This window comes from Lithobates pipiens, unplaced genomic scaffold (assembly GCF_037356315.1).
Source record: "Lithobates pipiens isolate NorthernLeopardFrog02 unplaced genomic scaffold, aLitPip1_a1.2 Scaffold_28, whole genome shotgun sequence".
Lineage (NCBI taxonomy): Eukaryota > Metazoa > Chordata > Amphibia > Anura > Ranidae > Lithobates > Lithobates pipiens.
Genome location: NW_027507789.1, coordinates 109,403,952 through 109,420,609, shown reverse-complemented (window position 1 = coordinate 109,420,609; position 16,658 = coordinate 109,403,952). Strand labels below are relative to the sequence as shown.

The window sequence follows — 16,658 nt, the reverse complement described above, 5'->3', positions numbered from 1 at the left end:
GAAGTCTTATAAACACTTTGGCATCCTTTTACTTCTAACAAAATCCTTTCTGGCTTGATAACTGGCTCTCAACAAATGCAACACTGCCTAACCCTCGGCAGCAGATTCTCCAAGCTAAATACCGAATATAAAGAAAATCTCTAGATCCTGATTGTGCCTTCAGAACAGAGCTAATATCTTTTCATTGAGAAAACACTTTAAAAGGTTCAATCCACCCAAAGCTGATACATTCATTCAAAGATATTCCACCTGAAAACCTTTCAAGGCTCTGGGGGACTCTCTGCATTCAAGTTCTGGGTCTGCACACCTGCTGTGGCCATTATGGGCAGGGTCCACTATCCATCCTAAATTATGCAGAATGCACCAGGGGATACAGGAGTATACAAGAGCACCCAAAATGTTCAGGTAAAAAGGAACGGAGTTGGAAATAATGGAATAGAGAGCTCCCTGTTGGAGTACTCAATACATATAAGAAGCCTGAGGCTGACTCGCATAACTTTTATTTTTTAATAAAAAACATGTCATACTTACCTGCTCTGTGTAATGGTTTTGTACACTGCAGCCCCGATCCTCCTCTTCTCGTGTCCCCCGCTGGGGCTCCTGGCCTCCCTTTGCTGAGTGCCCCCTCGCTCCCGAGCCAGCTCTCTGTGTCCATAAGACACAGGAAGCATGGCTCAGCCCCGCCCCCACTCCCATCTCACTTGCTGTAATTGGCAGTAGCAGGAGGAGGGGGAGAGACCAGGGAGAGTCTCGGCTCTAATGCACCTCGCTGGATGGAGATCGAGCTCTGGTAAGTAGTGGGGGGTGGGGGGCTGTGCACTAAAGGTATTTAACCTTCATGCATAGAATACATGAAGGTAAAAAACCTTCAGCCTTTACAACCACTTTAATGCAGGGTGTGTCCATCATACTGGTGTCACAAAGCAATGCGTTTTCTAAAGAGGCAGCACAGCAAAATCTGCGTGCTTTCAGATTCTTTCAATATTTACAGCAGGACAGAGAAATAATTGGCAGGGGAAGGGTTCATTTTTTTCCAACAAAGCAGTCAAGCATAGCCTGGTAAATGTGTAAAGAGGTATATAGATCAGCTATGTAGTAATAATGATCATGTAATACGTATTTGCAATATTTCTGATTTACCTGACTAAAGTAATAGAACATTTGTAAAAGTCGTACTATTTAGACTCACAGCTGCTCACCTTGGGTTCTTGATTAGAAGAGACTTAATGAAGTCAATCGCTTGTTCAGAGATTCCCTCAAAATCCTCCTGGGGGTACTCAATGGCCACTTTTGAGATATTTAGGAAGGTCTCCTGCTTGTTGTCTCCCAAGAATGGTGATATTCCAGTAAGCATGACATATGTCAGCACTCCTATACTCCTGCATATTAAAAGATAAAAGTTAAACAGCATCAGACTGCAGCTAGAATTCATCTTTTACACAGTAAGTACTTGAAAGGTATTTCCACTTTTACACATTTAAATTTGAAAAAGAAAAACACTATACAGCTGTTGTGTTCCCATTTACACAGTATACCTAAAAATAATGAAAACCATATTTCAAATCTTTCTAGTTGTTTCTTTGGAACAGGCCTTTGGGTACCGTAGACTGCAAGCAAAACTACTTGAAAGTGATAATGTAGGGACAGACTGAGTTTCCTCTCATTAACCCCTTCTCAACGGACGCACGCCAATATGCATCGGGACAATGGCATGGGTGGGCAAATGGGCATACCCGTACGTCCCTCTGTGTAAGCCGCTTAGTGGGCGCATGCCCACGGACCCACGATCGCGGCAAGGAGAGGCAGAATGGGGAAATGCCTATGTAAACAAGGCAATTCCCCGTTCTGCCTAGTGACAGGACAGAGATCTTCTGTTCCCTGTCATCAGGAGGATCTGTGTCATTTTCTATGTAGCCCATCCCCCCTACACTTGGAACACACTAAGGTAACACAATTAACCCCTTGATTGCCCCTAGTGTTTAACCTCTTCCCTGCCAGTGACATCTATACAGTAATCAGTGGCTATTTTTAGCTCTGATCGCTGTGTAAATGTCCCAAAATAGTGTCAAAATCTGTCCATCACAATGTCGCAGTCCCGATAAAAATCGCAGCTCACCGCCATTACTAGTAAAAAAAAAAAAAAAATGCCATAAATCTATCCCCTATTTTGTAGATGCTATACCTTTCGTGCAAACCAAACAATATATACGCTTATTGCGATTTTTTTTTTTACTAAAAATATGTAGGAGAATATATATTGGCCTAAACAGATGAAGAAATTTGTTTTTTTTGTATATTTTTGGGCATATTTATTATAGCAAAAAGTAAAAAAATTTCCAAAATTGTTGGCCTTTTTTTGTTTATAGCACAAAAAATAAAAGCAGCAGGGGTGATCAAATACCACCAAAAGAAATCTCTATTTGTGGGGAAAAAAAGGACATCAATTTTGTTTGGATACAGCGTTGCACGACTGTGCAATTGTCAGTTACAGCGACGCAGTGCCGTATCGCAAAAAAGGTCCGAAGTCCCCTCTCCGTTGACGTCACTGCAATCAGTAGAGGCAGTGCCTCATCCTGACTTCTGAAGTCTGGATCCGCCAGCTGCCTTGACTGATATTAATCTCAGCGAGCCACTGAGACAGCCGCTCCTCCCCGCCCCTCCACACAACAGTTAGGGCTCCAATGAGCGTGGAGGAGCAGAGCAGGAGAGATGCTGATTGACAGGCAGCATCTCTCTGCTCGGGGAGGAGTGAGAACCGAGCCATTGGCGATGTTCGGTGGCTCAGTTCTCAGTGTAGAGGCGCCAGAGGACAGATGCAGCATCGGTCCAATGCTGCATCCACCTAGGCAAGTATGAATAGAAAAACAAACAAACATATGCAGAATTCAAGCGCTGGGATCTTTAACCCTCTGGTGGAACTTATAATGAGATCTGCCTGCACAGTACAGACAGGGTTAAAGCCCACTGTCAGTTAATGTCACTGAGCAGGTCCAGGCTCTGATGGGATCCAGACTTTAGTGTCAGGATCCACCCAGATTCCTGATCGTCAGCCTCTCGGCACGCAGCAGAGAACCTGAGCTAGCCGCTTCTGTTCCCTCCACAGCCCGTTCCTCCAGTGAATGCTGGAGGGGTAGAGCAGAGAGCAGTGACTGACAGTCACTGGCTCTCTGCTCACTTTGATCGCTCAGTTCTTGGTCTTGGAGGTGACAGGGAAGAGACGCAGCATTGGATGAATGCTGCATCCACCTAGGTGAGTGTGTTTATTTTTTTTTTAAAAGCCTTACGTCTCCTTTAAAATGCATTTCACTAGTTTCTCTGCACGTAATTTTTCTATGATATTGGTTGTGACAAAGGGATACTTACCACATATCAGTTGCTGTGCTGATCGGTTCATAGTTGAGCACTTCTGGAGCTAAAACAAATAAGAAAGCATATATAAGTCAGATTACAGCTGGGGACATTCTCTCAGGTTTTTACAACCTCTGCCCCCGTTCACACCGGTGCGACTTGCCATTTGACAGATCAAAGTCACATGACAAGTCACACCCTATTTTTGGCTATGGAATCGCTCAAATCGCTGCGACTACAACTTGCACCGACCTTGAAAAGGTTCCTGCACGATTTTTGGCGATTTTCATGTGTGACTTGCATTGACATCTGTGTAGGAAGTCGCATATGAAATCGCACTGACCGAGGGCTTTGAAGTTGCGCTGAAGTAGCGAGATTTCAAAGCCCGATTCGGTGTGAACCAGGGCTCTAGTACCAAATAATGAACAGATACAAAATCAAGCATTGTGTAAAATCCATTCTTCTGCTAGTTGTTGAAGGAGCAATCTGATCCTTATGTTTAGAAAGAGTCTATTCCTACCGTCTTTAAATGATAATTCTTTACTGGTCATGTCAACTGGTAAGAGATGAAAGCCAATTTTACACTCACCTACATACTCCGGAGTGCCCAAAATCTCTCGAACCTCATTAATGGTGTCCACGTGCCTGGAGAGGCCAAAGTCTACAATACGGATGTCGCCCAGCGGATTGCTGCTGGTAAGTAAGATATTCTGTGGCTGCAACAGACAGAACCCAAGAAAAGAGACCATTAGGTAAACTCATAAAACCCAAGTAAAGGGCAGAAAACTCAGAGATCAGACAGTAACAGATTGCAGATGATGCTCTTATGTTCTGCTCTTGGACACCACAAATCATTAGGTTAAAGCAGAGTTCTAGGATTTTTTTTGTTTATAAAAAGTCAGCAGCTACACCTGTCTCCTGGCCCAGCCATGTGGCTGCACGGAGCCTCGCTCCTCTCCCCAGCACTGAAACGGTGGGCACCCGGCCATGACAGCTTGCGGCTTCACGGCCGGGCACACACTGCACATGCGCGAGCTGCGCTCTCAGAGTGGACAGGCAATCTTCTGGGACCTGTGACGTGTCCCAGATGAATGCCGAGAGAGAGGGGCCGCCAAGAGTGAGATTGGGCATTGCCTAGGCGGCCCATAGTCAGAACCAGGAAGTGGGACAGGAAGTCCCACTCAAAACTAGGCACCGACTCCCGCCCCCTCAAAAATGACATGTCGAATGTGGCATGTAAGGGGACGAGGCATGCTTAAAGCGGGAGTCCACCGTTTTTTTTTTAAAGCCAGCAGCTACAAATACTGCAGCTGCTGACTTTAAAAATAATGACACTTACCCGCCCAGCGCGCCCGCGATGTCGGCACCCGAAGCCGATCTCTCGATCGTCTCTCGGATGCTGCCGCCGCCATCTTGGGTATGGGAATCAGGAAGTGGAGCCTTGCGGCTTCATTTCCCGGTTCCCTACTGCGCATGCGCGAGTCGCGCTACGCAATAAGGATGGTCCCCGCTGTCTCTGGGATCCGTGAGTTTCCCAGCAGGCAGCGGGGGACCTTCGGAAAGGGGCGTAGATTCTGCGGAAAGGGGCATAGCTTCTGCAGAATCTACGCCGTAAGTGGGTGCAGGTACCTGTACTGTACAGGTACCTGCACCCCCCTCCCCCCTGAAAGGTGCCAATTGTGGCGCCGGAGGGGGGGAGGGTTCCAATGAGCGGAAGGTCCACTTTAGGGTGGACCTCCGCTTTAAAGCGGAAGTTCCACTTTTGGGTGGAACTCCATTTTAAATAAAAATGGTACAAATGATGCACAGAGCTGAAACAAATCCTCCTACATATGTTGTATCTGTTTATCTACAGTCTTCTCTTCTCTACATCCATTCAAAGTGTGAATTCATGAAAGCTTGTCTGAGAGTTTGGAAAAAAGGGGGGAGGAGTACTGAAGTTACACTCTGCAGAGCTCAGTGAGGAGAGCTCTGAGAGTTGATTGGAAGGAAGGGACATGCTGCCCTCCCCTTGCCCCCCCCCCCCCCCGCTGAGGCTGTCAATCAGCTGTAGGTCCCTCCCCTATCACCTTTTTTCTCTTGGTGCCAGGAAAACTTGTCAGAATTGATTCATGCCGATAGCAGAGTAATGAAGCAGCAGACAGAAATGACTGTTAGTGCTCTGACACTTATGCCCCGTACACACGAGCGGACTTTTCGACATCCAAACTCCGACGGACTGAGTCCGTCAGACTATCCGATCGTGTGTGGGCTGCAACGGACTTTAGCTTCGCTAAAGTCTGACGGACTTTAGAAATGAAGCATGCTTCAAATTTTCCCGACGGAACTCCGCCGGACCCGGTCCCCTTCGAAAAATTCGCTCGTGTGTGTGCTACTCCGACGGACTAAAACCGACGCTAGGGCAGCTATTGGCTACTGTCTATGAACTTCCTACGTCGAATCCAGTCGTACGTCATCACGTTCGACTCCGTCGGAGTTTGGTGTGATGGTGTGTGGTCAAGTCCGTTCGGTTGAAAAGTCCGCCAGAACTCCGTCGGAACACGGTCGGAACTCCGGTGGAACTCCTTTGGAGGTCTGTCAGACTTAATCCCTCTCGTGTGTACGGGGCATTAGAGACAAGAACACGCCATCGCAGGATATGCTTTGTTCATATTTCATGTATAAAGTTTACAACCACTTTACCTGTACCAGGTCCCTAATGGTGGTGAATTTTACACGTGTTTTACATTGGGCAGTACAACTGAAATATTTTTGTTGGATGAGTTTATTAGGTGGGGGACAGTAAAAACACACAGTTGAGCAGCGCTTTCATGCCCCCTCAATCAATCCTTCTTAAGGTAGAAAGGCAGTAAAGGCGGGTGTAGATGGCAGTGATACTTTGCTTTGAGGCAGGCCAAAAATTAAATTTCAAGCGTAACAAATTACGTCAACTGAATGTGGCCGTAACCATCCTGTGACAGTGTGCAGGGTGTGGGATTTTAGTGGCGAGGAGGAGAACATAACACTATCTCCAGCTGTTAAATGCCTTCTGAAAAGCAATCCACTGATGATTGCTTTTCTGAGTGCGCCTAATGCCGCGTACACACGAGCGGACTGTATGGCATACTTAGTTCGTCATACAATCCGACGGACAGTCCGTCGTACTTTCCACTGAACGGACTTGACCACACACGGATGCACAAACAGTCCGTCGAAAGCTTGCGCGATGACGTGTACAGCACATACGACGGGACTAGAAATAGGAAGTCCAAGACACAGCAAAGCACCCTTCCGCCGTGTAAATCCTTTCTGGGCATGCGCCATTCTTAGTCCGTCGAACTAGCATACTGACGACCGTACTGTCCACTGAAACCAAAGTACGACGGACAGAATTTCGAAAAAAACCGAAATACTTAGTACGCCGGACTGCACGCTGAAAAAGTCCGCTGAAGCCCACACACGAGCGGATTGTCCGCTGAAATGTGTTTCGACGGACTAAGTACGCCATACAGTCCGCTCGTGTGTACGCGGCATAAAGTGTAAACAAACCCTTATAATGTTGGCTTATTTTGATGAACTTTTTATTGTTATGTCTCCACATGACAGTATACAAAAGTAGACAGACACCCCTACTGTGGGCCCAGTAGAAGTAGATTGGAGACAGGGGACATTGGATCTCTGTAGTAGGGATGGAACATCCCAGTTTGCTGCGTGTGGCTGGGAAACATGGAACTGTCAAATCTATTTTGGTGGTGTATAAATAATAATCTTTGAGCACAAATGTTACCTTTAAGTCTAAGTGGACAACGTTATTTCGGTGAAGGTAAAGCACGCCTTGCAGGATCTGGCAGATGAGCCGAATTACATCCTTTTCTGTAAAAGCTTCATCTTGGTCTGCTACACACTGATTGAAGATTTCACCACCGGCCGCACTGCACAAAACACAAATCAAAGTATGATCTTTTATTCTATAAGGAAAGATTGTATATGCAGCTGTTTGAAAATCAATTCCATTCAAAATATTTTATTAGACTTGAGTGGGGAAGGGGTAGAACCTCTGGCAAGCTTTTAGTGCCTTCTGCATCCTATGGGACAACCCTGACAGATTTTGTTCATCCCCCATTCTACTAAGGCTCTTTGGCCGGCTTCTATCGGATGAGCATGCTGGAAAACTAGCAGCCGAGTGGCTCCTGATCAGCGCTCTCAGCGAATGGCAGAGATCGCTGATCGGAGTGTTCTGATAGGGGGCCGCCCCTCTGTCACAACACAACAGTTTAGTGGAGGGAATTGCTGTACTAACATCGGACTGTAAAGCCTCGTACACACAATTTTCAGATGACATTTCGTTTTTTGTTGCATGCTAGTCTCATATCAAAGGTGAAGAGGTTACTCACCATACGAAAATTCTCGTACGACAGAATACAACTTCAGAAGTGACATAATGTGTTGAATTGTTTTGTATGTGTTCTTTCGTTTCTGAGCATGCGTAGTCTTGCTCTTACGATTTTTTTTCGTATGGAAATGGTACTAATTTTATGAAAATCAGAGGTTGAGTTCACATACGACAAAAATGTTATAGTCATCACAGCCAGCTTTTGTTATCCAAAAAATCTAACTGGGCTGTCGAAAGCACCATACGACCAATCTGAGAATCGTCAGATCGTTCATCGGACGAAATTTTACTTCTGATTTTTGTATCGTGTGTATGGGCCTTTAGTACAATGGCTCCAACCGGAGCGGGTTGAATAATAAAAAAAAAAGCTATTAGTGTGTACTAGGCTTAACAGCCAGTTCACATGGCCCACGGACTAAACTGCAGTGATAGCTATCCATTCCAGCTGCAGTGAGCTAGCGGTAAGGGGTGGTGTGCTGTGCATTTTACCGCATCATACAGCTTCTTTTTTTTGAGAAAGTTTACAAAGTGACACTTCATTCAAGTCACTGTGTGTTGTGCTGCTCTACAGTGACATGCGGTGCCTTCCTATGCACATAGATAAAATGCAGCTTGTCTGTATTTTATCACAGCTTACTGCATTGTACCTCTGGGTTGCGGTGCAGTGTGAACAGGACACATAGAAAACAATAGTTTTCTGTGTGTCTTAGCAGTGCCTGGAGTTCTAGTGCAGAAAAACACCCGTCACTGCACTAAATGTGAACACGCACTAAACATGGGATACAACAGTTACAATGTACATAAACCCAAATGAAAATTATATATTGCAACCACATGGCTGATTAATTTTTTTTTTTCATTTTTCCCCCCTATATTTTCTCCTGCAAATAACACATATGTCTACACTAATTTCAACACTGTATCCATGGAGGCATTCATGGAATTAATGTGTCTGCCTCTGTTCATCCTCATTACCGGGGGGGATTGATGGAATTAGAAGTTCACAGGAAGTGACATGGACCAATGTTTCTCAACTCCAGTCATCGAGTACCCCCAACAGGTCATGTTTTCAGGCTCTCCATTATTTTGCACAGGTGACTTAATCAGTTTCACTGCCTTAGTAATTACCACAGCCATTTTATCTGAGGGGAATCCTGAAAACATAACCTGTTGGGGGTACATGAGGACTGAAGTTGAAAAACCATTGACATAGACAATGTATTAGTACATGCTGAAATTGTGCTTAACCTGAAAAGTGACAATTAGTACAGCCATCATATCTATGAAATGGTAACAATGTATTATTTTGTTTCTGATTTTTAGATATGCTTTAAGAAGACTTCTGGTATTGTTTTAAATGAAGAGTGAAGGTGCAGGCTAAGTGTTAAACTATACTTACCTTTTAATCCTCAAAATGAAAAGAGCAATGAAATGCATCCTGTGATCTACCCCACTCTTTGCAGGGTACCTGTTACCTGTCTGTTTTTTGGGGATTGCCCAGAAGACTGCCCATCTCTGTGAAAAGTGATCAGGTGGTGGAACGCTTTTCAGAGTAGTGCAGGCATGGCTGAAAGGCATTCAGGAGGCAATATAATGTCTCCTGAATACCTGTTTTTTTTTTTTTTGACAGCCAAAATGGCTGTTTGAATGGGAATACCTGGATGTTACCATGTGTCTGGCATTTGGCTTGTGGTTGCCAGGCAACTTAGCGTCAATATGTTGCATTTGGTGGCGGTAGTGCCTTCTGAAAGTGACAGGTAAAATCATTATATCCATGCCACAAAGGAGAAGGTATGTGCATACCCCCATAAGGCTGCCTTAACACAAGGATAACAAAAACGAGGCTCAGCTGCCTATTTTTCTGCACCCCCCAACCCAAGCCTTAGGCTGGATTCACACCTAGGCATTTTTAGTGCTTTTTGCATTTTGCAGATTTGCACTGCAGTCTATTTAACATGGTTTCCTATGGAACAAGTTCTGTAGAGCAAATCTGCAAAATGCAAAAAGCACTAAAAATGCCTAGGGGTGAATCCAGCCTTCTAAGGAGATCAGCAAAGGAATTCTAAGCTATGGTTTCAGGACTAAAAAGTTTCAACAAGTAAATATTACAAAGCTTGACCTAACAGCAAACCTTAAGACTGTTGTACATAAGAGAAGGAAGCACGAAGGGCAGACAAATCATGATGTTCCATTGAGTTCTTATTTCTAATACACCCTGACAATGTCCTTGCTGAGAGCATGTAGCTTCTGGCTATTAATACAGTTTACTCACTCACATTAAAGCAAGTTCTCCCTATTCAGGGTGAGTACAGAATGACTTGTTTCCATGTCACTCCCAACCATCCCAAATGTACAAGTACAATCTTGTTTCTACATTTTGCAATTTGCTATGGTATTAAAAGGTGAGCGCTTCTGTGTTCTGTGACAAGTCTAACAAATGTAATAATCCTTGCCATCCATGGTGGATTATACAAAAGGGTATTTGAGGTGATAACCCAACCTGTGATATAGCAAGACGCAGCGATTTTAGCTTCTTTACCATGAAAGGTTTCTAGCGTACGTTTTAGTATACAAGCGTTATCATACTTGTGTCCTAATGCTTTATCATTTGTTTGCTTTTGTACGCCTGATCAGTTTTTATTTTTCTACTAAATCAAATAATATTAAAGAGCCCCTGTCATGAGCGGAGTGTAGCTGCTGTCTACTTCTGATAATGCTAATTGCCTGACTGTCTCTAACTCACAGATGTAGAACAAGAATCCTGTAAATAGGTATTAGAAAAGTATCAGAATTCTTTATCGCTAAACTTTTTCTGGGTCAGCATCTCAAAAACTGTTAAAGCTAACAGAATGACAAATGACCATTGATTTAAGGCGATATTAACAAACGCAGCCCTCCTTCACTATTATTATTATTATACAGGATTTATATAGCGCCGACAGTTTACGCAGCGCTTTACAATATTAGGGTAGACATTACAATACAATTCAAGATAGGGGGAATCAGAGGGCCCTGCTCATTAGAGCTTACAATCTAGGACTAAAAGCAGCCCACCTGGTCTTATAATTGCTTTGATCTTCTTTTCAATGTTCTTTCCTGTTAGTTCTTCTTCACAAATATCTTCTTCAGCCTGAGCATGTATGCCCCATCCATTCCTATGCGTAGAGTTTGCAGGACCACTGGAGGCCATCCCAAGTATAGCTCCCTATAGGAATGAATGAGATCACAGTGCACATGCGCAGACTGAGTAGGACCTGGCAAAGGGCATACTGTACTTCCAATTGGACCACACAGATGTTGGATCAAGGGTGAAGGTGAGTATAGGACCACATGAACTATATTCAGGAAGCTGCATTAACTAAAGCCTGACAATGCTGCCCCTCCTCTGTTGTGAATGGCCATAGCCCCCCAGCTGCAGCAGAGCTCAAGGCTCCCTGGGGTCTGACACCAGAGATCTGCTGCTCCCCACCCACAGTCCCAGCAAAGGGGAGCAGAAAAAGGAAGCAGTCATAAGACTGCTTCCAAATAAATCTATTAAAAATATATTAAATGCATTCCAGGTGCACAAAAAAAGTGTTTAGTCTCAACAATTCTTTTTCTTTCTGAAGCTGCCACAGCCTGAGAAGAAAGGCCTGTAGCATGCTACAGAGTGGGGCCATTGCCCTCTGTGGGGAAGCAGCGGTTTCTCTACAGAAGTCCAACACACCCCCTACTGAATTAGACCTATAGCTCTACAATCAGCAAAACTCTTGCTCCCTACTGATTGAGAAGCTTTGGATCTGACTTAATAGGGGGTGTGTCAGACCTCTGCAAAGAGATCACTGCTTCCACGCAGACAGCAAGAGTCTCACTCTGTAGCATGGTGGCAAAAGATAGGCCTTTCTGCTCAGGACGTGGTTCTTTTATAAGGAAAACACACTATAAGACATCTTTTGTTTTATTACAGCTGGCATGTATGAAGCTGATTTAGGCTGGGTTCACACTATGGCGAATTGGATGCAGGTTTCTTCGCATTCAATTCGCATAGAAGGAGATTGTGACCGGCTCTCAATGGACTGAACCCCCTGCTGTGAGCCGCGCCATGCTCTAGTGTAAACCCAGCCTTAAACTAAAAGTTCAGTTGGGCTTTAAGCAGACTGCAGTACCATATATTGATTAGGTACGTTTGACATTTGCTTTAAGGATGAAGTAAAGCCCGTTTTCTTTTTTATGACCTGCAAAAGTAAAGATATAATGTGCTAGTATGCATTGTATACAAAAAAAACAAAGGATTCACCCTGGGACTTTAAATGAAGTGGGTACTGTTTCCGCCAGTAAACATAACAGTAGTAAATATAGTTTATTGTTTTTTTCAAGTACAATTGTTTACATGCATAAATAACACCAACAGTTGCAAATTAAAAAAGATACATAAACAAGGAATATTGGAACATAAATGTGGTAATCATAGTACATGGGCATCATACTACCCAATCATCATACTTTGGGTAGTATGATGCCCGTGTACTATGATTACTACCACATTTATGTACCAATATTCCTTGTTTATGTATTTTTTTTAATTGGCAACTGTTGGTGTTATTTATGCATGTAAACAATTGTACTTGAATAAAACATATACTATATTTACTACCGTTATGTTTACTGGCAGAAACGGTACCCACTTCATTTAAAGGGGTTGTAAAGGTAAATGTTTTTTCACCTTAATGCATTCTATGCATTAAGGTGAAAAAACATCTGACACTGCCGGCGCCCCCAGTCCCCCCGTTTTACTTACCTGACCCCTCGAAAATCCCGCGCTCGCCCCCGCCGTCCTCTTCGCCGCTCAGCCTAGCCGCTGATTGGCTGGAGTGGATGGATTGAAAGCAGCGCAGCCATTGGCTCGCGCTGCTGTCAATCACATCTAATGACGCAGCGCGCCGGGGGGCGGGGCCTTGTGATACAGCGAGCGGCTATAGCCGTCGGCTGTATCACGGGAGCGCGCCCGCAGTGCTTCTCACCAATGCGAGGGAGCTCGCATTAACGTGAGAAGCACCTGCGGGAGGAAGCTGAGACAGCCGCCGAGGGACCCCAGAAGAGCAGGTTCGGGGCCACTCTGTGCAAAACGAGCTGCACAGTGGAGGTAAGTATGACATGTTTGTTATTTTAAAAAAATAAAATTTTTTACTTTACAACCCCTTTAAAGTCCCAGGGCGAATCCTTAGTTTTTATTTGTTACAGGGATATAAGTGTGTCACTGGGGACACCAGATCTTTTCTTTTTCTCTGTATGCATTGTATATGAGCACATTATGTTAAACTTACCTGCAAACAAAGCCCTAGTCTTACCTGCTTAAAGCCACATCCATCTTCACCCATCTTCCTTCCGGGACCGTGGACTCCGGCTCTGTGACTGGCCGGCCGGAGTTACGTGACATCACTCCCGCTCATGTGTGTGGGAGCCACCGGTCATGGCACAGGCTTCTGAAGAAACGGCACGGGTAGCCGTTCCTTCAGAGCGCATGCCCTGATGACGTAATCGGCTGCATATACAGCAAATATCTCCTAAACGGTGCACGAAGAAGGAAGGAAGGAAGGGATGAGGAAGTCACATACACTGACCACAGTATCAGGGATCAGCAGCCATGATTACCATGGTCAGCACACACAAGGGGACACAGGAACAGGCAGGATCAACCAGGTATTTTACAGCATAGAATGGGACAAAGACAGGAAGAAGGAAGGAAGATGGGTGAAGATGGATGCCTTATTATAGCTTTACCTATAGGTACAATATATGCATGGGAATTTACTTTCTCTTTAAATTCCTGCTGTCCAAAAGTTGTTTTACAAAATAGTAGGGAGATTCTTACCATTTCATTAATGTATGCAGATGGTCAGGTAGGCAGAAACAGTTGAGTGTTTGTGTAGGTGATTTGTGGTGTGTAAGGTGTTTGGTATGTATGGAACGTAATCAGGGTATCCCTGAGGTGCTTTGGGCTTTACCAGTCCTGATAATCTCTTTGCTGTATATAAGGTTAAAGGTCAACTAGATATTTCTATGTTTGTGGTCACAAAGGTCTCCTCCTGCTGTCCCATTACAGCTACAAACTGACAGCATTATAGCCAAGAGGAAAGTAGTTAACATGCTTGTGTCCTTATAGTAAGTTCACTACGAAAGGGGTTAAGTTTTACCGTACAAAATCCTTCAAAATGTATGTACTTTCACACAGATCCATTTGCCTTATAGAAGGATCCCAAACTGGTATCATAATATCACAAAGAGAAATGACTAAACAGTAAAGAGGATTCACCTATTTCTGGATTGTGACATGTTCCAGGCGTGTAACGGTCGGTGCAGCCCTCGCCTGCGATCTGCTTACTCAGCAGAGAATCTGTCCGCTGATCCCCACTGAGCAGGCAGATGATGAGTCACGGACACAGCCCGCCCTCCTCTAAGGGTGGCCGAATGTAAATGGACCTCCTGCCCATTTGCACTAAACTGCCATCCCATCCTATCCGCTGGCCTGTTTTTAGTGCATCAGATCGGATGTAAGAAGTTCTGATTGTGTCTGCCTGAAAGACACACAGGCAGACCTGATCAAAACATTCACGTGAAAGGGGCTTTACATATATAAATGGAAACTGAGGTACGCCTTATTACTGAAACAGCTTTTAAAGTTGTTGTAACCCTAAAAAAAAAAAAACCCTGTTCCTTTAAAGCACGATCTATAGCATAGTGTTTCTGGGGTGTCATTTGTCCCCTTCTATGCTGTAAAATACCTGGTTGATCCTGCCTGTTCCAGTGTCCCCCTGTGTGTGCTGACCATGGTAATCATGGCCGCTGACCCCTGATACTGTGGTCAGTTTATGTGCCTTTGTCATGCCGCTGTGTGTACAAAGTCTCTCCCCTCTCCCCCCTGCCTGTTATTTCCTAGTTAATGCGAGAGTCAATCTCCTCCCTGCCTCTCCCGTTGCTATTCCGCTGCAATATCTACCACAAAGACTTGTATCCCCTCTGGTTTATAAAGACAAACTACAGTGTGTGTGTTTTTTTAAATTATAATGCTACATACCTCTTATCATACCACCGCTGTGCAATGACATGACCCCCCTCTGCTGGCTGATGTCAACCTCAGCCCCTCCCGCTGCACTCCTTAGGTCAGGGAATGAGAGCGGAGGGGGATAATGTGACCACATAGCAGCGGTCTGAGAAAAGGTATTTAGCATTGTCATTTAAAAAAAACACCCACACTGTAGTTTATGACATTATATATGAAGGGATACCAGCAAGGTTATATGACTTCACAACCACTTTAAGGAACACTTCCATTCTGCTCATTCTAATTTGAGTTGAGCTGCAATGTTGCTGGTGATGCATTTCATATCTGGTGTACCTGTATCTACTAGGTAGATTTTGGAGGTGTTTAAACTTCCACATACTCCGTATTCAATTGTTCCCTTTCTAGAGACCCTTGGCTTGAACTTCTCATTAAACCTCACTCACCAAATCTCAGTTTAAGATTACAACATATATTTTTATCTCAAGGTTTTTTCCATAAAGAACAGGTAAACAGCGGCGCTATCTAAACCAGAAAACCTCCATGGCAAACTCCATTTTAAAAACAATCATAGGCAAATATTTAAAACCTTCAGGCTACACAAGGACTCTTATTCATTGCTAAAGCCAGAGCATCAGCTTTGAGCATATAAGGGTGTCTAATTCATTTCACAATATGTCTATGATAACTTATTATGGTATGATCAGCTATAGCGAAACTATGAAAGTGAGCACATTCACCTATAAATGATGCAACTATGTTATACAAATGTAAGCAATAATATGAATACTGAAAGGGACTATCAGGAATCACAAAGCTTTCTCCTAAGGTCCCTGCATAATGAATGTAAAAATGTACCCCATGCAAGTCTAAAATAAACTGAGATATTAAAAAAATAAAATATTAAAAAAGGTTACATAGTTGAATAGTTAGTTAGGTTGAAAAAAAAAGATACAAGTCCATCCAGTTCAACCACAAAAAAAAATAAAAAAAAAATAATAAAAAAATAAAAATTAATAATGTAAAAAAAATAATAATAATTTTTTGATGGTAATAATTTTTTGAAGGTTGATAAGAAGTAAATAAATAATCACTAATAAAACCATTTAAATTTAATTAAATATTAAGTCCCCTTGGAGTCAAAGTGTTCTAAAAAAAAAAATCCACTTGGTTTCTTTTTGTGAGAAATTCCTAGTCCCCTCCATGTGGGGTACACACAATTTATCCCCCACAATTTTAGACCCATAGGATCTGTCACTTCTGTTCTAGTTTTTAAATTTACTTAACTAATCAAGTTTGTTACAAAATCTGGTGTAAACCCACTCTATTTTATATTACATCTTGATTTCAATTATGTTTTGTAACCCCGCACCCAAAAAAAAAGTATGGCATTCGTCAATAAATTTCACGTGAAACACAGCAGACGTTTGACATTTAATTTTGTGTAATGTTTGGCGTCACGAATGATGTCAGAGGGAAATGTTCCCATTCAGAATGATTTCCCATTGTCCACCCGAAAAATTGTTGGACACTTTTTGCCCTCATTTACATAAGGGCCGCCAAACGTGAAGTGAAGGGGTTAATTGGCTTCCTGGCTTCGATAAGATGCCTTTATGAGAATTCATTGTCTCAGCGCATTCCATGTTCGGGGGCCTGCAAGACTCATTTGCTGTCTACACGAGCGGCTAATGAGCAGTGAAGAACAAGGCCAACAGACAAAGGACTGAAAACAGCAGCGCTCTTCTGTGACTCCAGCTGCTTTATGGACGTCATGGAAAAAAAATAATCAAATAATAGGCCAAGAATAGTCTTTGTGGGTAATCTGCAGTATAATTTAAACAGCACCTGGCTTTTCATTTATAACATCCAGTCACCTGTGCATGTTACATTAAAAATCCA

The 16,658-nt window shown here is 43.5% G+C and overlaps 1 protein-coding gene across 1 annotated transcript in view; it reads right to left on the bottom strand.

Moving 5' to 3' along the window:
- LOC143935559 (serine/threonine-protein kinase 17A-like) overlaps window positions 1-16,658 on the bottom strand; it is a 100,463-nt gene that overhangs the window by 6,041 nt on the left and 77,764 nt on the right. The window contains exons 3-6 of the mRNA XM_077459519.1: window positions 7,115-7,259; window positions 3,938-4,064; window positions 3,364-3,412; window positions 1,200-1,379 (exon numbers count right to left, since the gene is read on the bottom strand). Coding sequence (XP_077315645.1) covers window positions 1,200-1,379; window positions 3,364-3,412; window positions 3,938-4,064; window positions 7,115-7,259 — 501 coding nt within the window. The remainder of the gene's footprint in view (window positions 1-1,199; window positions 1,380-3,363; window positions 3,413-3,937; window positions 4,065-7,114; window positions 7,260-16,658) is intronic.